This window comes from Plectropomus leopardus, chromosome 21 (genome assembly GCF_008729295.1).
Source record: "Plectropomus leopardus isolate mb chromosome 21, YSFRI_Pleo_2.0, whole genome shotgun sequence".
Classification (NCBI taxonomy): Eukaryota; Metazoa; Chordata; class Actinopteri; order Perciformes; family Serranidae; genus Plectropomus; species Plectropomus leopardus.
In genome coordinates, this window is record NC_056483.1 from 7,733,813 (window position 1) to 7,757,901 (window position 24,089).

The 24,089-nt window shown below is 39.4% G+C and overlaps 1 protein-coding gene across 1 annotated transcript in view; it reads right to left on the reverse strand.

The window, feature by feature from the left end:
* Nucleotides 1-24,089, reverse strand: part of malrd1 (MAM and LDL receptor class A domain containing 1) — a 68,530-nt gene that overhangs the window by 20,041 nt on the left and 24,400 nt on the right. The window contains exons 14-20 of the mRNA XM_042510908.1: nt 21,631-21,787; nt 21,384-21,494; nt 19,021-19,234; nt 18,679-18,926; nt 15,656-15,944; nt 7,906-8,151; nt 6,367-6,524 (exon numbers count right to left, since the gene is read on the reverse strand). Coding sequence (XP_042366842.1) covers nt 6,367-6,524; nt 7,906-8,151; nt 15,656-15,944; nt 18,679-18,926; nt 19,021-19,234; nt 21,384-21,494; nt 21,631-21,787 — 1,423 coding nt within the window. The remainder of the gene's footprint in view (nt 1-6,366; nt 6,525-7,905; nt 8,152-15,655; nt 15,945-18,678; nt 18,927-19,020; nt 19,235-21,383; nt 21,495-21,630; nt 21,788-24,089) is intronic.

The window sequence follows — 24,089 nt, forward strand, 5'->3', positions numbered from 1 at the left end:
CATGAATGAGACATTTACAGAGTCATATCATGTCGCATTAAAGTTATAATAATATCAAGAGCCAGTACAGCAGCAGAAATTGTTCAAGTTAACTGTTCTCTATGTCCTTCATTACATTTTAACAAAAGTACATTCAAGACAAATTCTTTTTCAAAGACGGATAAACAGAAATAAAGAAAGATTTATCTGCAAACACATTGTGCAGCAAAGGGAAGGGTGCATAAATGCCTAAATATCGATACTACAATCATCATTTTTCAGATCAGTTCTAGTGTCAATATGATCAACATCAAAAAGTTTCTCTCCCAAGTTGCACCCATTTGTATTTCAGAGTAAAGCTGTCAGTGTAAACAATCCTCTGTTGTTATTAACTCATTTAGTGCATGCACTCTTTGCTTCTGCACTGCTAGAAATGACTCAAACTACATATATGTCAGGCAAGCGCAGCACCCTGACTAGTTCAATCTGACACATAACTGCATTGAAAATGGTCTTGGAGCTGCAACAGAAAAAGAGATTTTCAGGGAGGCTCAGGCAAGAAATATCCAGATATACAGATGTGAAATTAATATTTTAGTCAAATCTGATCTTCAGCATTGGTTAATGGTACATTTTCAAACTATGAATGTTCGTCATGGGCTGATAGCAGACTGATAATTCACCTAATAAATCATAAAGGTACATAAGTTGAATTTAATAATAAAAAGCATCTGGCAATTCTGGCCATGTATTACTTGGTATCAGACTGAAATCAAATTTTGTGGTATGGGCTGGTCCTACTGCAGCACTGGCTACAGTCAACATAACTTGGATGTAAAAGCATGAAATAAAGCGTACCAATCATGAAAATGCATTTGGCTGATGAAGTTGGTGATTCAATAATTTTCTTACTGTCAACAAATCCCATGAAAATGAAAAAAACCCACAAAATATATGAACTTAGATCTGTGCAACTTCAATATCATAATGTGCAGTTTTCACAATGTGCAATTATCCATGTGCAATCAGTGTAAATAATTTTTTAACTGTTGAGTTTTTGCGTCTTGTTTGTGTAATTTATTTTGTTCTTTTTGGTTTATTTATCTTGTAAATATCTTGTTTTGATATTCCTTTGCTGCTGTTATAATGCAAATTTCCCCACTGTGTGACAAATTAAATATTATCTTATCTTGTTCTATCTAATCTTGTCTTGTCTTATCTTATTATGGGATTTGTTGACAATAAGAAGAATGCAAAATATTTCCAGCCTTATCCTTTACATTTCAACCCAAAGCAAGCCTCATGTGTCACATGCTTCTGTGAGCAACCTGACAGCTCACTGTTGGCCAGTCGAGAGGAGGTAGTATAGATTGAAGGAGCTTTATTGCGACTTGCTTCTAAACTACGTGTTTTTTGTGGAAACACACAAACTTTCTATCTTGTTTCTCGCTTGAGGTGATCAGAGTGGTTGTTAAAATCTACCTCACCTGCAGGTCAATACGGAGAAGCTTCTGCCTGGTTAAACCACACAGTGTTTAATAGAGGAAAGTACAGATTTAACTACCCATCCTCCTTGACTTCATGAGTATAATATTATGATGGTATAGCTGTGTAATTATTCATAACAGCTTCCTTGTCCTCTGGTCTTTTTCAAAGGTGACAGAGTTACTGCAGGTCTATAACATCACATCGTTAATTCAGTTTTAGGACAGTTTCAGGATGAGAATTAGTCTGAAAGACTTTTTGGACACTGCAAGTGAGCAGGTAAACACAATACACAGTATATTATCTTGTTTTGTGAGAATTCAAAAGTATTGCACTTGAAGTCTCAAGATGTGGCTGGACTGCGGTAAAAGAGACCTGGTCTAATGTACTCAAAACCAGAGGACAAGCAATGTCACATCCTACTCTGCAGTTTGAAAGCCTATTAAAATGCACCCTTGGGTGAGGCATGCACAGGCTGTCTCCTCTGCTCTACGCCAGCGGAGCCCTGGCTTGAAATAATCTTGTTACTGTGAGAGTAAAGCATAGATTAATAGGCGGCGTTACAGCAGGACTTATCCAGATTTATGTCATTGAGTACCAGCTCAAACCATAAAAGCAGCCTCAGAGCGACTGACAAGTGTGTGATGCTGGCATGTCTAGCTAACACTTGACGTCTTTGTGGCGTATCAGTCAAGGCGTTTATTGGATCAATTTGAAGATTCATTTCCCGCGCTTGCAGTCAAGGCAATGCAACCACAAAGTCAGTTTGCTCAAAGTGAAGAGCGGATAAACATTTGCATAATTTCATTTTATTATCCCCCCGGTGACAGTCGAGAGGGCAAAAAAAAAGAACAAAGAAAGTTGCAATCACAATAAAATGCTTATTTTATTGGAAAATTTCGAATCCCCCGTGTCTTTACAATATACTGAATGTTCCACTAAGCTGAAATCCAATTTGTATTCATGGCTTTTTCATTGTATGAAAACGCTGGCAGCTGTTTCTCTGTTAGCTCACCTTCAATTCACAGTGAATCCACATTTTTTTCTCAATCCCTGCATAGTTAAGGAATGTTACAGCACCGGTTTATCAGTATATTGTTTGCATGATAGAGCCGCTGTACAACTGTGCTTTGAATCATGCACCCGTTCAAATGATTATCTTTGTCATGCTATCTTTTACTTGGGTAGAACATCTTTTCTTTGGCTGACTGGCAGATGTTTGGCTCACCATAATGACCGGCCACATTTGAACCCATTCCACCATATTCAACTATATAAGTGAGTAAATGGCAGAATATTTAGCTTCATTTTAACTTAACTTAACTTCATTTTTAGGAATTTCTCTCAATCATCAAAGCAACATGATGATTCTAAATGGATTTGTCAGTAAGGCAAACAAACAGCCTGCCCTCACAAAATACTATGGAAAATATACAACTTCTGAAAAGCAAAGTGGTATATTTTTTGCAGAAAAGGGAAAATATTTCTTTTTTAAAAAAAAAGTTAGCATGTATTGCTCAAAAATGGTCGGCCCCGCTGTCGCAAAGACAACTGGATTACTTTCTGTTTTCCTCAGAACCACAAACAACACAGGTCACCCTGCATTTGTTCTCCACAGTTACTTCGTTGTACCACAGTCCGCCATTTAAACTACTGGGGACAGTACCTGCAAAGACTTTACGCTAGGCGTGTTTCTATAAGCCCTCAAATTGTGCATATTGAAAAGACTTGCATTTAACAGTTCCAACAAACATTTTGACCAAGTCCAAACCTTTGTGGCAGATATCGCTACATGTGTAACAGAAGAGTGACTAAAAAGACAGAGACATAGTTTTGGTTTCAACCTTTCTGTTTTATTTTAAAACAATCAGCAGGAGCAGTCAGAGCTGTTTGTACCTGACACCTCTGTCTGCTCCTGATAATACCATAATGCAAAATCCAAAGCATAAAACTGAAATTATGCCTCTGTCTCTGTTTTTGGGGAGTAACTCTCCTCTCTAAATATCTGGTGCATCTCCCTGTATCACATGCTGCGTTGCATATTAGATGCATACATCAAGATGACATATCATTATCAGGCCGCGTGCAGACACCACACACAGCGGTTTCTGCTGCACCACCCTCCCGGTTCACTCGGAGACCCTGCCATGTCTAGTCCACTCACTGCTGAGGACAGTTATCAGTGTGATGAATGACGCCTCGAGCAGTTCACAGGCTCGGTGATATAAATAGACAGCGCTGTTGAGCCCCTTGTGAGACTTCACAGAGGAAAACACTTGCCAGGTAAATATAATCCCCTCCCTCCCACTCTGTGTCTCTGCCCATTGAAGTCTCCAGCGTCATTACCATAACTGCCTTTGTTCTTCAATCAACCTTTAAAGATGGCTCGCACTGTATCCACACTCTGATGTTTGCAGCATGTGTGTTTGTGGTCATGCTTGTGCAAAAGTGTGTTCATGTTTGTCTTTATGTGGCTGCTTTGACTCCAGGCACCACAGAGGCTATGAAAACGCTATAATGTTGTAAATTATAGCACAAAGCAATAATCTGTAAGTGCTAATGTCTTTGAACCCGGTCACACATGCACTTAACACCATTTATGTGTCATTGGAGACTGTAGGGACATAAAGCTGAGCTGAGATATTGGTTCTCCTTCTCTCTTACACACACACACACAAACACACACGCACACACTACACACAATTAGGGCAATAAGCACACTACACAGTCAATGTCTAAAATCTTACACCCTGACCTTCTGGACACACAGCCTTCTCTCTGTGTCTGTGCATAAGGTATTCAGCCGCCTCATTTTCATGTCAAGAGCTAACCTACCTTAAAAGGCCAAATTTTACATTTTTCATCCATATGCAAACATAGAGGACATGTAAAATAGTGCATTCATCATCTTCTGCCCCTCACAAGAGTCACACAATCTATCTAATAGCAAGTGGGCTCGACTGAAAAACTCCCACGATTTGAATTTCTAAGAGCGGCGTGATCCCATCTGCACCAGACTTTAATATGCAATCAATAGCATGCAGTAGTGGGGTGGAAGAGTATGATCATTTTCATTCAAAGCAGCATCAGTAAATATAAGATCATGTACAGGTGCCGGATTAAGTATTTGAGTGGTGAAAAGAACACCACATGGAGATACTTTAAATTTACTGTACAGTCAGAACATTTAATAAATAAGTCTGTCGACAGTCTGTATTTCTTTTGTGGTCAACAGCCCCCACATTAAGACAAGCACTAAAACTTTACTCTTCTCAGTACTGTCAGACCCCATTGGCTCCAATTAAAAACATAAATCTCAAAAAACAGATCATGATTTCACACTTTCATAGCATTGAGGTTGCGGATCTGAAACATCTCCTGTGTGCCAAGCGTGTAGGAGAACTCAGTGGCCAACGCAAAAAAACATAAAAACTTGAATGGCCCAATTCAGAGCCAGTGTTTGGTTTGTCTGTTAGGGGTTATTGCAGCGGAAGAGGATCAGCTCAATATGTAGATATTAACTGCTCATTTTAAGGAAACGCAAAAACACCAGGGTAGGGAGATGGGGCGGTTTTCTGCAGTCATCGGTGTGAGTTTTGGTTTTTCCTCAGCAGCAGTTTGAGGAGTTTGAGTAGGTGTGTATTTAATTGATCTGTCAATCCAGTCAGAGCTGATCAGATCAGATGACAAGAGAAACAGCTGTAGAGAGGCGAGAAGTGAAAGCAAACTTTTAGAGCCAGCGCAATGGACGGTTAAGTTTCACTTTCACTTTCACTGCATCCGATGTTTTGCTGCTCAGTCAGAGTTCAGAGTATGATCTGCGCTCCAACATTGTGGTGTTTAACAAAGGGTATATAGTACACTACTACTACTACTACTACTACTACTACTACTAAAATAAAGTGTGTTGGCTAGTTAATTTAATAAATTAAATAAACTGCTCTTTTTGCAGCAATTGTAGACTTTCTTAATCTGTAAGACAGTTTAGTTTAAAGTTCTGCTGAGCTTTTACCTGCTGAATAAGTTTGATTTTCTCTCCTAAAACAATCACATCATAAGCTCTGTTTCCTCACTTTGCTGCTGCAGCATAAGACGGTACCAGTACCATTTTTTGCAAGAGTGATGAATGAGATGCAAATTTTTCAAGACGGGCTACAACCTCTTGGTGTTTGAAGAAAAAAATAACCCAAATTTACATGATAACTTGCTGACGTGTTTTTGCAAATTGCATAAAACAGCTTCTGCGGCGCAAACAAGGACACACTAACATCAAGCACGTGCTGTGCATACATAAGTAGGTGAGAAAAACCTGCACAATCACACACACTACAGGATGAATCTACTCATGCACGACTCCTGCACCTTGACTTTGAGTTGTACCTGTGCAAAGTTAAATGAAGTTGAGACTACACAGGTTGGAGGCACAGTAAATCACAACAGAATTTCAATGGCAGAAAAGCTGCAAGCAGAAATCTTAATCCCTGAAAGTCAACCATGCATACACAAACTAGATGGCTGAATGCCTAACAAGCAAGAAGCCTTGAGAACTGGCAGGGCTGGTGTGTGCCCAGATGGTGGGGTGGGGCTGCTCTGGGCCGAGGGGTGACTACGACCCCCATGACTCACTTCAGCCCCCCCACAGATCTGAAACCTGGCAGAGAGATTGACAGCTGCACCGAATTACTGACAGCACTTGACATTAGCCTTAAGATGACGTGAATACTGTCTACATTTATATCATTTAATGTAAACAGGCTTTATATTTGACTGAGTGTAATCATGGTAACCACACTTGATAAAAAGCGATGGATTTGGAGGGTTCGTCTTATAAACTATCACAAACTGGCATAATTGTCTTGATTGTGTGCAAACAGTCAAAACACACTCCTGCAGATGGTTTACCTTGATCAGCAGGCGGATTGTTCCCGAGGCCTTGTGGGAAATGTAGTACCAGAAGGAGAGCTTGCAGATGGCGCTCGACTCTTTCCAAACAGAGCTTCTGATATGTGCCTTATCACCTTTGAGTCCCACTGGAGTAGCTTCCAGGAAGACGAAATGACCTAACGAGAGAAGAAAGAAGAGACGTGATGGAGGAGAAGGGCAGCGACAAGGGAGACAAAGCAGAGAGGAATTGATGACTATCTCTGTATGAGCAGCTCCTGCAGCCAGTGACAAATTACAGCAAGGTCAGGAGCGGTGTGGCTGGGGAGTGAGGGTGAGGGCTCGCAGAGTAATCTCTGACACATCTCTTAATATCTCACTGCCTTTCTACACCCTGAGACCACTCTCAAGTTTCTCATGCAAGTCAAGCTCATAAAGAAAGGAGAAAATGTGGGAAGATGGCTGAATACAAGAGCAAAGGTAGTGCATCCTTCATGTTAGATTTAAGACGTTTTTTAATGCCACTCAGAATGAAGTTTAAGGTTAATTTTAGAATAATTAAAATTGAAGAAGGGCAATTTTATTTTGCTCAAATGTTCACTGTAACATAAAAAAACATGACCAGTGAAAAATATCAATTAATAATTCATGAATCTGAACATATTATATTATCATAAAAGTATCTATTTGGTTTACCAGCAGAAGAAGAAAATATCTGCTTTCGTGGTATTTTTTTCTTTCCAATTTTGTGTTTTTCACTCTGCTTCCATTGCTTGGATTCCCATCAAGGTGAGTTGAAGAAAAGGAATTTATTAAATACTTAATACAAAAAATAGAATAGAACAGATTTTACAATGCAATATCAAAAAAAGATGAATAAAATCCTCCATTCAATGTCTTTGCATTTGTAATACTTTCTAAGGATCTGTGGGGACCCTGGATGGCCCAACTTATTCATCTCTCCCAAGCGTAAAAACGTTTTTAGGGGGTTTTTTTTCCTAATTTTTTGGCATTTCAACTCAGATTACATTTGATGCACAAATTGAAAATGCACATAAAAGCAGGTAAATGGAAACCCATCTGCTGACACCAACTGTGTCAGAATTGTTGCTTTAACTTAAAGATGCTCAAAAAACTTCTGTAAGTTGTGTGTGCAAATGCACATATGTGTTTATTAATTCATGTGTATCTCTGTTTACCATGCACACTGTATAATGGGAATACAGCCCTGCATCAATCACCTAAAGACTCAGCTGCTGTACATTCACATACCGGGGAAGGAGCTCATTGATTTTGTCATGAATAAAACATTGTGGAAAGCGACCGCAGCATTTTGGGTTGAACAGGTGGAAATTTGAAAGTCAGCTCAGTTTCGTGCACTCCAATTATACGAAACCACCCAGAAGTGAAGGTGCACTTGTTCAATTATACAATGGTAATTCAAAGAGGAGGCTAGAACAGTAAGATACTTAATTTTAATGAGAAACTTAAAGTGAACAAAACTCAAAACTTTGAATGAACCATGCATAAAATACATGAAAGAAAATCGTGAACACATACCACTTTCATCCATCACTGTGTGATCGTATGGAGGCCGTATGCTATTCACAGACCCGGTGCCCAACGTCCAATCAAAATTATCAGCCAGGGAGCTCTTCCAGCCACAGCGCCCGTTCTCGAAGGAGCAGGAAGTCCCACAATCCTTTTCATCAGTGCTGTCGCCACAGTCATCTGTGAAGTCACAGCTCTGCCCCGGAGTGAAACACTGACCATTTTCACAAGGCAGGAAACCTGACGGACAGGAGCCTGGAAATAAATAACACACACACAAAACAGCAGTCAGACTTGTGTTTGTCTCCTGGTCTGTAGCTCTGCCTGTTCTTATATTTAACCTCCTGAGGCCCCGGCTTTTGTTTGGTGTACATTTTGAATTTCTCCTAGTTATTTAAAATAAGTGGGACATGATAAGTATGAAAATCTAAGTGCTGTCTTTGAACAGTGAGTTGTTTTTGAAAGAAATGATGTCCTCATATAAAGACTTAAGGTTTAATTTTAATAGTCATAAGTGTGTGATAAAGTATAAAACTTAAATTTCAGTAACTGCAAATTTTTGTTCAAAAACACAAATGAAAAATTTGTTCAATGTTTTGTAACTCTGTAGATTAGGGTTCAATGTTCAAGGGTAAAACTACTCAAAATGTTTCGTTTCAATGTCTGAACACGGCTGTGTAAATTGTAAACGATGCAATAAATGTAAAAGCCTTTTGATTTGTTGTTTTGTAACTCTGGATGACTTTGTCCTGCTCCATACTTAAATCTAGGAATGTTACTTTCGTCTCTCCTAACAATCTGTTACCTGACTGGCCTGTGTGAAATGCTACAATAATAAAGTCCCAATGTCCTTAAAAAAGTACCTCCGAATTAAGTGTTTTAATTTGTCACTATTGCTAAAATTGGGCAAATCTGCACAGTTTATCAAACAAACTTCGCTGAGGATGTATCAAATTTTCAACCACAATATTTGATCAGGTTTTGTACTTTGTCCACTTCTGTGTTGAGATCGGCTGTACACTGACTTAGCAGAGGCTGCCACCTTGTTTTTACATAGATTCATGTACTGTAAGTTAAGCAGAATGAAGTATAAGATGCAGCAAATCTAAAATGTAATATCCTCATGAGGACGCAGGGTTGCAGGAGGGTAAAGCAAGCGCTGGTTGGTGCTTTCCCTGTTACGAGTCTTTATGCTAAGCTAAACTAAACATACGGTGGCTGCAACTTAATTTTTAGTGGTATTAATCTTCTCATCCAAGTCTTGCCAAGCACAGTTCCCAAAATGTAAAGCTATTCGTTTAAGAATTGGAGTGCAAGAAAACAACTTTTTTTCCCCCCTATCTACTGGGTGCTTCACTAGATTTAACAGCACCACAGGAGTATAGTATTAACTTCAGGGCATAAGAAGTCAACTCGAGTGTTGAGACCATCTGCATGCAGCATCAGGGTCTCTTTAAGGAGCTTAAGAACACAGGGAGGCATGGGGCTATAAACTCAAATCAGTGTATCATGGGGTAACAGTGCTGCAGGAGACTGTAATCTGCCTCTTTTGGAGCCAGGCATTCCAGCGGGGTCACTGCTTGGGTTTTGAAAGGGAGATGAGGCGTGATGAAGAGGGGTGGTCCCTGTAAGTAAAGAGGAGAAAGGGGTATAAGTCCCCTCCTAATCCTTTGTTCCTCTTCACATGCATAAGACCAGAAGCAATGTGTCCCAACAAAGGCGCACAGGAAGCCACGGCGCCCCGCTGTGATGCGGGGCTGCCTCACCACCTGATGTGGAGCTTATTGAAGCTGCAGGTGGTCTAATTTTAAAGTTAATGGTTGAAACTAAAAATATGCCACTTTTCCCAGAGCAGCCTGAAGTTCTCCACCTGTTACTCTCTGAATGTACTCATTAGCCCTGATTACATCCAGTGCATATCTTGTTACATGGTTATTGCATTGCTGTGTGCAATGTCAGCTTCACACCAGGGACCCGCTGTCCACATTGACAGTGAGTCCGTCAGTCACCCTGAGTGGCATACTGCCCCCTGGTGCAAAGATGTTGCCCCAGACCGACTTTTTAATGATATCTCATGTGTTTTAGTTTCATTTAATTTACATATTTTATCTAGCTACCTTTTCTTTACTTTTAATAAGTTATAAATGAAACTGTATCTTCATCATTATCCAGTTCCCTCCTTTTCTTTGTCCTGGTGCATTAAAAAACAGTCCAAATAATGTGCCTAGTCTAATTTACAGCTGTCGAAATGAATTTATTTTTTTTATCATTTATCTGTTGTAAAAATGTAACAATGACTGATTTTTTTACACAGTTACAGAGGTGTTAATTTTTGAACATTGAATAAATTGTGGTGAAGTTGTGTTGGACTGCATTATATCTGGAGGTGTTTCTAATATTTTCCCTGCCTCATTTATATGAATAGAAGGCAAAAAAACACCCCCAAATTTATTGCAGTCCAGTACAACACCATCTTTATCCATGACCTCAGTCGTAAACATATGATTTATCTTCAAGGAGAACAGAGAACCCCAGGAATGAGATCTAAAACCAGAAAATATTTAGCATTTCAGCACTTCCAGTTCTCTCATCTCAAAGCCAACTGGTTTTTTGACAAGGATTTTGGTGAGAAGCCTGAAATAAGGTCTATGGTTTATACAAGCTTATGAGACTTTCACATTTTGTTCTACAGCATAAAATATGTCAGTACATACCCCGCTCGCAAACTTTAAAGCTTCAGTGTGTCTTAAAAAAGCAGCTGCAAACAAGGGGCTAAATGAGACAACAGAAAGTCATCACAGTGACTTCTTTTAATTGACTTTGATTTTTATAGACTTGCTTTTATATGTCATCTTTTTTATTTATTTTATCTTTTATGTTTTATCTATTTTATTTCCTTTTATTTGTTGTTTTATTGCTTTCATTGTTTTTGTTGTTGTTGTTTTTGGTCTATTTCTTTGTATTATGTTTAATGACTTAAATGTCCTGCATCTTGCATTATTTGTCCTCTATCTACCCCTGTTTCTTCTCGCTTGTGTTCAATAGGACTGTTTGGCTTTCTGTTGTTGTACTGCTGTCTATGTAGCCCATTTGCGCTTTGCTTAGTTTGTCAGAGCACTTTGCAAATTCTGTTTTTAAAGGTGCCATATAAATAAAGTTATTATTATTATTATGCTGAGCCGAATTGAACATGACTGTACAGGCTAAAGCGGTGGCAAAGTGACTATAGTGTAGTTCGTTTATAATCCTAACAATAGATTTTCTTCCCTCTGGCGATTACATTTAGGCTTCAAAAATCTGAAAAGTGGTCTTTATTTGTAAAAATTGCTGAAATGTCATAAATGTTTGTTTACCACAGAGCTTATTTTCTGCAATGATCCAAAATCAAATGGAAAAATACAACAGACCAGACAACGTTAGCTTCCGGGTTGGCCTACAGAAAACGCGATCTATTACTTTTGACCATGAAATTACAATCAGGTCATTATTGAGTCCAAGTGGACGTTTGTGCAAATTCTGAGGAAGATGCTCCAAGGTGTACTTGTGATATCATGTTCACAAGAGTAAGACAGATTCGTAGTTACAGTGCCCTCTGCATTTGACCTATGACAACCTAAGTCTAGTCATGTCATTGTTGAGTCAAAGTGGCAGTTTGTGGCAAAATGTCCTTCCCTTTAGGTGTTCTTGAAATATTGCAGTCAGGAAAATCTGATGTACCAGGTCATAGTGATCTTGGTCTTTTAACCTTTGACCACAACAATCTTGTTAGATGTTCTTGAGTTCAAGTGGACGTTGGGCCAAATTTGAAGAAATAAGGAGTTCTTGAGATATCACATTTACAAGTAAAGGACAAATGTACAAACAATATGAAAACATAATGCCTCGGGCCACGGCTATCACCAGTGCGGAGGCATAGAAACTGAACACTATGAGCTCTGAAGGGTTAGATTTATGGCAGGGCTGTTGCTTTGGACTGAGTTGGATTGTGCAGTTGTACCTAATAAAGTGGCCACTGAGTGTAGGTGAGAGTACAGTAAATGTTCCTTCCAGCTTTCTTCAGATGTGAAAGGACATTTACAGAAAGAGCCACATTCAAAAGGAGGAGAAGAGTTTTCTGCTCTGTTTCCATTTTTGCCTAGTTTATAAACTGCGACGGGTAGAAAATAGCAAGGTTTTAAATTGGAATTCTCTGTGATTTTTTCACATGCGGTAAAATGTTTGCTGCTGATGATCTTATTTTTCCATTTAGTTTGCACACATTAGGTTCAAATTGTTGGCAAGCACTCTACAATGTCTTGTTAAAGCCAAGATAAAGCTCCCAGCCATATAAAAACACATGATGAGGGTGCATGCAGTGCCTCCCCACTCCATCATATAATGTGATAGTATTATAGAATGAAGCGGTGGCTGGAAAAGGCCCCAGAGGCGCTTCAGTATGTAATTACAGTTCCTGCTGTTTTTGGTCTCATCAGTATTACTGCACGTTCTCTGCAGCCTGCAGCAGCTGAGGAGAGCAGAGTCCTCTCCCGCCCGGCTCCCTTAATGGTGGGATGAACTTCATTTCACTGTCAGGGCAGCGGTGTTACTCCCTGTCTTAACCTTCAAGAAATACCTCGTACTCCTCTACTCTCACACAGACTCACATCCATTTCTATTTCCATCCCGCTTTATTTGCTCTGAAATTACTTGTTCTGGAAATGATGCTGTCATGTTTTGAAAAAGGGGGGAAAAAAACACCTCATCTGCCCTTTCTCCTTCACAATATTTTTCTTTTCTGGTATTTCTGAACCTCGTAATTCTACATGCTGTTTTCCTTATGACAGATACTTAGAGCTCCTTTGCTTCAGCTAGTATATGTACGTGTATATAAAAGCTTTGTGCTGTTGAAACACTTTTAGTCAGTCTGGATGGGATTCTAGCTCAATTCAAAAGATATAATGTCTAACGAGTAACGAAACTAGTAATGTAACTTACACTTTGATGGTAACTAATAACACTTTCTGCTGAGTAACTTGCCTAACACTGTCGACTATGTTTAAGTTTGAGTAGAAATCTTGGATGCTGATATCTCAACTGGGACAAAGAAAGTCGAAACTATCTGTAGGGCTAAAATACCATGAGACACATCTAAGAACATTTTTCTTGGTAATAAGACTTTTTGTTTTCGGAGCCAACAGAGTCGACATGCTGTTCAAGACATAAACATCATTCGAGCATTCTTCAGCACCTCCTGAGTTTCGGTATAGGCATCAAGCAGAGCAGCAGAGAAAGATGACAAACTGTTAGCGATATGCTAAATGTTAAAAACAGCATTAAGCATGAAAACATCATTAGCATCTCAGTGAGATCGCACTACTTCAGAGCTCTCTACCGCTATCTATTAATACTTTAACCCTGTGGGGGTCTAACTGTTCACTGTAAGCACTTATACTGACAAATGCAGTGAGACAGCGAGACAGGGAAACAAGTAAGAGAAAGAGACAGCTGTGAGGAAAATCCTACACATCACACTTCTGCTGATGGACAGAAGCCGTCTCCAGCTCATCTCAAAAAGACAAGTTGGAGGGGCCACACAGCGTCACAGTTTCATCCCTTTCTGAGCACAGACGCTCTCTCCTCTTCCCAACATCCAATACAAGAGAAAGGCAATAAATTTAATAGGCCAATTATAGCCACGGTAACAATAGCAATAAATCAGCTCTTGTTGTTTTCTCTCGTCTCTTAAAGGGTGTCCACATAAAGAGGGAGAAAGGGATGCAGAGGAACTTCTAATACATGGATACACAGAAGGGGTTTGCTTTGTCAGTGCTGAGACGGACAGAGACAAACAGTGTGGGACCTCAGGGCGCCTAGCAAATGTTTCAAAGAGTTTCCGAGTATTTCCGACAGCAGTGAACAGAAAATGTTCAGAATTTTTCCTTAATGTGAAATTAAAACTGCATCTTTATTGCATATTTAAATCCACATTTATTCTGGTAGAAACAGCATGCTAATAAACAGCTGAACAAAGAATGTGATTTATATATTTTTTTATATATAATCAGCGCACTTCCCCTGTGTGAAATATAGGGTTTTCAAAGGTTTGACACCCTAATATTCATATGATGTTGCTCCGTGTTCACTTAGAAACAACTGACAGATGTGATCAATGTCCTTAATTTCTAGGAGATCTGACACACGTGTCGGTCATACCCTATGGACAAACCAAATGTAATTTTGATGTCCCTATAAATATTGCATCAATTTCTGAAACTGCTAATTTTCTCCTGCCAAATGAAGATGAGGTTCTCATATCTTAGCCAATAATTCTCTTATTGCTCATATGAGCACACTATCACAGTGAAAGTCATCAAACAGGCAATTATCTACATTTTCGTAATGTAATAACTTTCCTACATCAGAAAAATAATCTAATTTGGCACTCGGGGCTTCACAGCCACATTTTATCACACTGTCAGTTATTTTTTAAACATGTAAAATCTTCTCATATAGGAAAACAGCCCTAAAGGGACACAGTTACTTACTAAACAAAAGAAAAAGACGGCCATCCCAGCACTCTCCTTGTCACAGTGGAATTAAAAAGCTGTAATTGACTGGCCAGTTCCTTCAGGAACAATAATAAAAACCAATATGTTCCAGCTACACACTGGCCTTTAACATGGCTCTGGTCCTTGGCAGAAATATATTGGCTTGTTATTGTTGCCCCACTACTAACAGGCCAAGCTGTTTACTGTAATTCTTCAGTGCCTTGTTGAACCACAGTCTTTGTCTACTGAATTTAACTGCTACTATGAAATTTTGTACTTGAGTTTATGTTGCGTTGAAGTTGTCAAAGATCACCATTGTTGTCAAGTGACAGTGAAAACTACTGGGGCTCATGGGGTTTCACAGACTGGCAAAAATCAACACTTTCTGATCCAGCTCTAACAAGAAATTTTACAAAATCTCCCCTCAAAAAATGCATAAGGAACACATGACATAGATCTACAGCCATTTCAGTGACTCTGTGAGACCTGGATGCTTCGAGCTACATAAAATCACAACAATATTGCTAACAAAGTCATTTTTCGGGTGCCATGCCGTAGTTCTGACGTCCTATTAGTCCCAAAAATGTCCCATTGGAACCAAAAGCCCATTTCTCTGACAGCCTGTTATCCCACAAACAATCACCCATTTCTCAAAAGTCCAGCGACTTTCAAGCTACCAAATGAGGGTGTTTTAAGCCAAAACATGATTGTTTCCTAAATCTAAGCGAGTGGTTCTTGTGCTCAAACCTAACCACACATTCACTGCAGCGTAACATATTTGTGGTTTAGAAAAATGTATAATACAAAAAACACGAATGGTTTAACCAAATTTAACGACATCTATCTAATAGCTATGAACATTTCACTTAAAATGTAAAATGTTATCGTCTTGCTGACGTCAAAGGAAAAGACCTCAGGGTCATTGCTGATTGGGGATCATAAATTTCTGATCAAAATTTCATAGCAAGCTGCTTAAAACTGCTAAAGGTATTTCAGTCCAAAATAAAGCAAAATATTGGACTGACCAACCATAAAGTGATACTGTGTCCCCTAGAATGGAATAAACATTTTGAAAGGTGATTTAATGAAACAATAGGATAAAAGCAAATCAAATTTAGACAAATGTGATAGATGTAAGGCCTGTTAATAATACTAAAGAGCTTTGTCCCTGAAAATAACAGTCGAAACAGGAAAAAAAGCTTATAAAATACGGATGACAGAGTAGTGTCTACCTGCAGGGGGCGGAGGAGTGTTGCCCTCCTCTTTAGCTGAGGAGGCGAGCAGGCACCCTGGAGAGAAAGTGATGTCATCCAGGCAGATGTCACCCTTTGGACTTCGGCCCACCTTTCCCTCAAACATGACCTGAAAGTCTCTGTCGTGGCTCAGCTGGATCTCCCTCATCTGCCAGTAGTTGCCCTGATCTCCTGTCAGGTTAAGGAAGAGATGAAGATGCCCTTCGCTTTTCCTGAACACGCTGAGCGTCCCGATGCCGTCTCCAGACATGTGGAAATAAAAACGCATCTGGATGAAAGACGGAAAATAAGAAATGTGTCAAAATAAGGTAGTGAGGTACAAAGCGTGCAGGTGTTAATGATACTTTACAAGAAAGTGCACAAATATAACATGAGAACTGGATTTGTAGCTACATATTTTAAGAAAAATCCAATCAATAATATAAGTGACAAGCATTTGAAATGTTCTTTAGCACTTTGACATCACTTTCTTCTCCATTATCTTTTTCACTTTCCTTTCTTAATAATAACTATTACTTGTCATAGTAGAATATGGAAGAAAACCTACAGTGTGAGCATACAAAGGTAATTAAGTATTAATCTTGTCTCTAAATCAATGCACTTTGTCCTTTCAGTCCTTGTCTTTATTAAAGCTTGGAGAGAAATTGTGACTCCATCTCACAGCACTGACGTGGCGATATGTTTTATAGGTTTTCTCCACAAATGGAGGCGTGTTCATGAGCTACAGCAGCACAGCTACACCCTCCATCTCAGGAGAGAGATTGCCCCGTCCTTCTCTGCTTCTCACTTCCTCCGCTGCACAGCCCTCCCTTCAGTTTAATTGGCGCCTTTTTGCTGACTGCGTGATTGATTGACAGGTCAGGAGTGGAATAAGACAGACACGATGCTCGGAGCAAACCAAGCAGTCAATCAAGACATCGCTTCTAGTAGAGCATCAGGCTGACAGCTGGGAGGACACACACACACACACACACACACACACACACACACACACAACCAAGTGCACAAGCACATACCCTCAGTTTGTAATAGCTTGTTTGGCTGCAATGCATTTTCAACTGCAAGCTTAAAGGAATAGTATTACATCTTGAGAAATACACTTATTTGCTGTCTTACTGAAAATTAGATGAGAAGATCGATATTTTCTTATATCTGTCTTCTAAATATGAGGCTACAGCCCAGAGCTGGTTAGCTTAGCTCAAAGATCACAGGTGGAAACATTAACATATATATTGCTTGTTTAAAGGTCCAGCATATAAGCCGCCCTCGAACCTTAACTTGTTTTTACACTCCAGTTTTTGTCTGGATGAAACAAACAAGATACAACATATCAAAGATTGGGTCCATTTTTTATGTTTTTAAGGTTTTCGTGTCATTCTGTAGCTTTCCAATAATGTCCATTTTGTATTAAAATCTAAACATTTAAATTTTGGTCTAAGTTCGTATGTGTTAGCATCAAAATGCTATTTTCTTTCTTGTAAAACAATTCCCCCATGACCTGACGTACGTTTCTGCATGATGACACTGCAACATATAAACTCCTGAACCCGCCTAATGTGCATTTTGACTGAGCCAAAGCCTTCCTTAAGAATTGTGTTGGATCGATCCTGCAAATTAGCTATATCTCTCTAACCCCCGAGCTGGAGGCTAAGCAATGGACTGCATCGGACATCACATTACTTCCAAAAGTATTTATAGTGGATAGTTTTGGGTGAGTAAATGTCTGCGTATCACTGTCTTTTATATTTTCTTTCATATTTTGCATTTTATTATTGTCTTTTTTTAAAATATATTTTCAACTCTGAACACGTTGCTTTAGCTACTTTTCTCTACCTACTAGATCCGCTCCCAGATATTTGGATCGTGGTTAAAAACTCAGAGAAGCTGTCACATCACATTGTAGTTTCATCCAACTCCAGGCATGTTTGACACGTTTCAATGTTAATGTTTGTCATTAGTTGACTCTGCTCCTCCAGCCTGAAGTTGGCGATTTTTGAATCACACCTGATGATTTTTTTTTTTAAACTACTATCCATAATGTCTTCCTGTTTTTGGGACTTAAAGTGCTAAAGTGGGTCTTGTTTTTTCCCAATCTGATCAATTGGAACAGCGTAAACAGCACAAATTACAGGCATTTGGTTGGTAATCTTCTCCTCTAGCGCTCTCTCTCCATCTGGACAGCGCCCAGCGGTATGATGTTACATGCAAAGAAGCTTTTGAGGCGGCGGTGGACCAGCAACTCTGTGTTCTGTGAAGTAAAATTACTGTTTTTGTCAGTGAAGTCTTTTGGGCTTTGAAGAGATTAATGTCACTACCTCAGCTCCCTGTCAGAAAGGGAAGCCTTTTAGTAAGCTTTAGAACTGCTTTTTTTCAGTTGGTCAACTTTACGTTTTATTTTCCGACTGAAAAAAAAAATTGCATCTATAAGGTTTGCAGCGGATCATAACAGTCTTCCTGCTGCCTCATTTGTCATTTGAGCAAGACATATCCACATATATGAATAGATAATATAACATAAATTAAACTTGCATGCAGTACCTTCAGCATGCAGTAAAAATATTCAACCAAGGACGAATGGAATTGTACTTTTTCATCCCTCTAAACGTAACAAACTGCAGGAAGCTTTTAGATTAGATTCACAGAAATTTAGCATTCATGGCAGGGAAGCCACAGGATTTCTATTATTTTATTACACTTTTTAAGTGTGTCTTTAACTTATTTCATCCATTCTGATTTTTATGAGTCTTTCCATTTCACTTTTACTGCTGTAACCAGTATGTGTTTATTTTCAGCCATATATTCTGTGTAGAACTTTAATTCTCAAGGGAGCATCAATGCATAAATAAATCATAATATATTGATCTTGCTCGTCAAGTGGTTAAATATAAGTTAAAGGCATCATACTGCTGTTTGAAGAATGAGACAGAAATATTCTTTAATATTTAGTGTAGCCAATCACTGCTCCCTGACTGCAGCCTTCTGCACTTTGACCTCAATCTCACCTTGCACTGTGAGCTCCTGTGGCTCAGGACGGGTCCTGATATGCAGGCGGCGTCCCCGGCTGCCTGAGGGAAGGAGGTCTCCAGGTAGAGGTAGTGCCCTGAGGGGTCTCTCAGGGTGTGGTCATTTGATGGCCCAGTGCCAACTGTAGGAGTGCTGCCCGCTTTTATCAGCCAATCAAAGTCATCCTGTCGGCACTGACGCCAGGAACAGAGGTCAAACTCGAAACTGCAGCGCCCGCTGAAGCCCTCTGAAAGACAGAAATAAAGGAAGAAATCAATCCAGTTACATGAGAATTAATCTTTGGCCTGGTGTCATCAGTCAGACATGAGAGGAGGCCTCACTGCAGATGTAGGGGTCCTCGTCAGAGTTGTCCCCGCAGTGGTTGATGAAGTCACACAGGTTGTCCTGAGGGATGCAGTGGCCGTTAGCGCAGGCGTACTGCTCAGGTGTACACGGCTGGTCTAAAGGAAGTGGAGGTGCGCAGTCTAGGAAGCTGACGTCATCTATCACCAAATCGCCCATGTAGCTGATCCCGCGCTTTGCCCTGAACACCACCTGACAAAGTACAACAAACCTAGGATTATTCCTCAGTCCTGTCCATCGCATATGCACATAATCACATTTTTAGGCACCAGGGTTTATAGTTTAAGGGACAGTTCTCAAAAACAGTTTTTTTTCTCCTATCTGTAGTGCTATTTATTAGTAAATATTGTTTTAGTGTGAGTTGCCGAGTGATGGAGATATTGTCCGTAGAGATGTCTGCCTTTTCACCAATATAATGGAACTAGATAGCACTCAGCTTGTGGTGCTCAAAGCACCAAAGTTTGAAAAACTCAGCAACTAACACTGAAACAAATGTACATTGGATTTTGGAGTAAATTGTCCCTTTAAGATCATCAGACAAGGCATTAAAACAAAGGAGGTGATAGCTGCTCTTCTAACAGGTTGATGTTATTCTGCAGTCAGCTGATGAAGGTCTCAGAGAAAAGAGGAAAAGGGCACTTGGAAAAGAGTCTAATTGCTTCTCGGTGTGAAAAGGCCATTTGGCTGCAGATTGTACAGTCAGCGCAGATCTTACTCTGTCTGCTCTGACAAAGGTTAATGTGCAGCAGTGACAATGTGCAAAGGCCGTTGTATTTGGTCAAAGAGATGGCCACTACCGTGCAATGACACAGGACCTCTGTCGGTGTGGTCACACTGACCTGGAATAACCTGAGCAGGCAGACACCATAAAGGGATTGCAGTTTTGATTACTGTCACATTCACAAGTTAAGAGTCATTAGCCTGAATTAGACTCAATCAATTCATTGATCATCAAGTCTGCATGTCCAATTTAGCCTGCCGCAACTGAAACCAGGCCCATTACACTGATCACCTATGAGGCTGTCCTTCAAAGTGAATGTCAATATTCTCAATCACAGGCCCATTACTGTTAAAGTGATGATGACACTAAAATATACATCATGTTAAGAGGGCTCGACTCTGTAAACCTATTGTATCATAAGTATCCCGAACTTAATCTTACAGAATTGCAACCTTTTATTGCAGCTTAATTTATCACTTTATTATGTACTGTAATACTGCCAGGCCAGCACATGTCCCACTCATCAAGAAATTTTTGAGTGATTAGCTTTGCTAAAAGTTGTGGCTCATCAGCTCCTCTCTTCAAAAATACAAATTTAACTTGTAATATGAATACATACCAGACTTGTGTATTCATGTATATTTATGTACACCCGACTCATGACTTCCTGAGTGCTTTCCAGAATTTTGTCCCTCATTTTCCAAAGATACTCAAAGGGCTTTTATCTTTGGTATGTCAGACTTCCCTTAATCAATATTAACCAAAACACAGAGGACCATCACTGTGGTGCAACCCACTAAATCCAAATCTACATAATCTTTTTTCCTAAATCATCTGAAAAGGACTCTAATTAGCAAATATTTATGACATTTTTGGGATTTTATCGTAATGCATTTTAACTTGTAATCAGAAACTTCTTTGTCAATTGTACAGTTGTAGCAATTTTGCATTATATCTTAGTTTTGAAACTTTGATTAATTATGCAATATTTTTTTTCTTTCTTTTTCCTTTTTAAATTTAAAAGGCAGCCGTTGCTTCCTTGATAGTTAAGCAAATCATCTATATCTACAACTTTTCAGTTCTTAAGATCTTTAATAGGATCACACTGGATAATGTATATTGTGGACTTATTTAAAGATGAATATTCAGTAAGGAGAAAGAGACGTGGCAGTGCACACAAGATAGATAATAGGATTTGGGAGGAAGATTATCGTCCCTTCCTCCAATATTTGTATCATTGTATCTGTACAGTCTGTGTTGATGTCAATTATTGTCTGTGAAGATCAGATAAATTAATTCAATAGATATATTTCTGGTGATAACACTGCCAATATGAGCAATACTTTTACTACTATACTAAAACTACTTCGTTTTCCTGATAATCTTGGAAGTCACTGAAAATAGTCTTTATTTTTTTTGCTTCTCCGTATTGAAAAAAAAGGATATTAACTCAAGAAACATAAGTGAAAGTCTTTGTTTAGAACTAACATCACCCAATGGAGGACCAAAAAACATTTGATGTGGCATTACTGAGTACAAAAATATAAACTATTTAACTGCTTTGGATATGGATATTTAACACATTTTAAAGTATCTTAAATAACAAAGTATTTTACAGACCTGGATGTTGGTTGACAACCCCAAAAACACTTCTCCTCGTCGCCATTTGTTGCCTTGGTTACCAGTCTGAGACCAAACCTCATGTGTGGCGTTTCCATACTTTAACAGCACCTGCAAATATAGACGGAAATGATATATTATATGATATGACATATAATATGATATATTATATATTATATGATATATCTTATGATATGACATGATGTTTTATTCTCCCTGTCGAATACAGCATTTTTACTCCTCTTACTTGCAGTGATCCCACTGTGAATCCACTCATGTGGTACCAGAAGATCAGGGTGCACTGTGGCCCAGTGGAGGAGATGACAGGTGTCTGGAGGACAGTGGTCTGACCGTAGCCTCCGTTTGAACTGTCTGCACACATGTACCAACCCTCTGGACTTCCACTATCAGAGGAAAGACAGGAAGGACAGAAAAACATCTGAATTATGTCCCCAAGTTGTGAGTCCAGCAGTGAATCTTAGCATGAACTGAGAAGTTTGTGTCATCAATGGGTTTTGTTTTACACCTCAGTGAAATTCTATAATATATATATTTTTAATCTCTTTTTATTGAGTTATACTAAGATCTATACAAACAATGCAGTCACTCTCATCGAGATTAAAGGAAATCATTTTCCACCTGGACTCTGTTTCCCATGTTTTATTGTCTAAGTGACTAATGGAGACAACAGTTTTTTAAAATTGGTCTATTATTGGGGGAGCCGCAGCAGCAAAACAAGCTGCAAAGTAATTCCTAAGGGCAAAGTGCTTGTTTTTACCACTGACTGGCCTAGATTTTTTGTATTTGACAACATTACGGAAATTACCCAACAAAGAAACGCAATGTTTAGCTTCACATTTCACTGGTCCGTTTGTTAGTGTGACCAAGTCTAACTTCAAGAGACGTCTTGTTCCAAAATGTAGCAAGAGTTGACTTGATGCGGAAAAATAACGGTGGAAACACTATTGAGAGTTGGAGAGAGCAGTGCTGGGAAGACACTGTTGTGATGGAGTACACAAAATGTATCTTAGTGTTATCTAAAAAAATCTTCAATCAGAGGGCTGAATATTGAGCTGATTTTGACAATTTGGAAAAGCTGGTTTCAGAATGAGACTTCTCCTTGATCAAGTCTTGGTTACACATAATAACAAACAGGCATTTCATATTCTGTAGGGTCTTTTACGTGATGTTGTCAAACATTTGCAATACCAATCAGTGGCGAAAACAGGCTCTTTACTTGATGCAAATTGATGGTGCGCAATTGACTATAGGAGTCATATTGTACCCTGTTTCACCGCTGCAGATAAACCAACTTCAGAATTTGTTGTTTTCATTGGCCACTTAAGACACACAAAAAACATGGAAAATGGGGCCCTAGTTGAACAAATATCAAAGTTCTGCTTTATAGTCAAATCTATCCAAGCCTTCTGTGACACATAGTTATAGTAGGAGGTAATAAGATTAATAGATAATAGATTTTGTTTAAAAAGCAAATAAGGACCAAAAAGTAGCTAATGAGGAGATATAAAAATAGAAATGTCACAGTCATGGTGTAAAGAGCAAGTTTTGAAAACCCATGTGCAGACTCAGAGGTTTTGAACTAGAACAAAGGGTAATTTATTGAGAGACTGATCTAATTTAATTTGGGCAGCCAGTGTCTGGGGCAGGGAATGGAGCAGGGGGGGCTGAGCTGGGCAAGGCTGGGTGACCTGGCAGAGGGGTTCAGGGGAGAGCTGAGACGACCCACAGTGAGTTCATGCAGAGCAGGAGTGGGAAACAGAGGCAGGAGACCGAGGCTGAAACGAGACTGACTGAAGCAGAGTCTACGATCGGGCAGCGTGCTGGACTTGAAGTACTTGAGGCAGAGAGGATTAAAGAAGGATTGCAGCTGCAGCCTGACACCTGCACACCTGATCCCACTCCTGTAATCAGAGGCAAAGACAGAGAGAGCAGGAAGGGGAGAGAGGAGGCAGAATCATGCCGTGACACACAGCCTTGTGTGTGTGTGTGTGTGTGTGTGCGTGTGTGTGTTGGCATGGTGCTCCTCTGCTCTCTCCTGACTCCTGATTACCTCTGATTATCCAGACATGCCTCGCATCAAGCTCATGAGATCCAGTATACCTACCCCAGTCATTAGTCCACTCATTGCTGCATCTTTGAGTCACCTACAGGGGCAGTTACTCGTTGACGGCCGCTCCTTGTATTCCAGTTTTTGTGTATATTCTCCTCAAGTGTTTTTTGTCCTGCCATATCCTGTTATTTTCTGCTCCGAAATAGATCTCTAACATGAGAGGTATCATTTGCTCATGGCAGCGTGCCCAAACACAGGATCCATAGCTTAAATGAAATGTCCACCTGGAGTATTTTTTGCAGAACTTGAAGAACCTCCTGCCAGAAAGGAATTAATAATGGGCAAGACCAGAATATATAATAACAATTTATCATGGAGAGCCCACACGTTGTCTTCTGCAGTTGGAAGATTTGTTATAATGACTCTTTTGAACTCAAGTAATGGAAACCCTAATGAGGTTTTTCCAACAAAGCTCTCTCCATAAAGTTTAAGTTTTTCACTGTAGCTCATACACATTCTCCCATTAGTCTCCCATTAAAGGTTTCCGACCCTTATTCCGAAACAGACAATATTCCTGCTAAGCTGTTTACATTTCTAATGAACATGTATATTCAATCAATATTCCCTTTGCCATG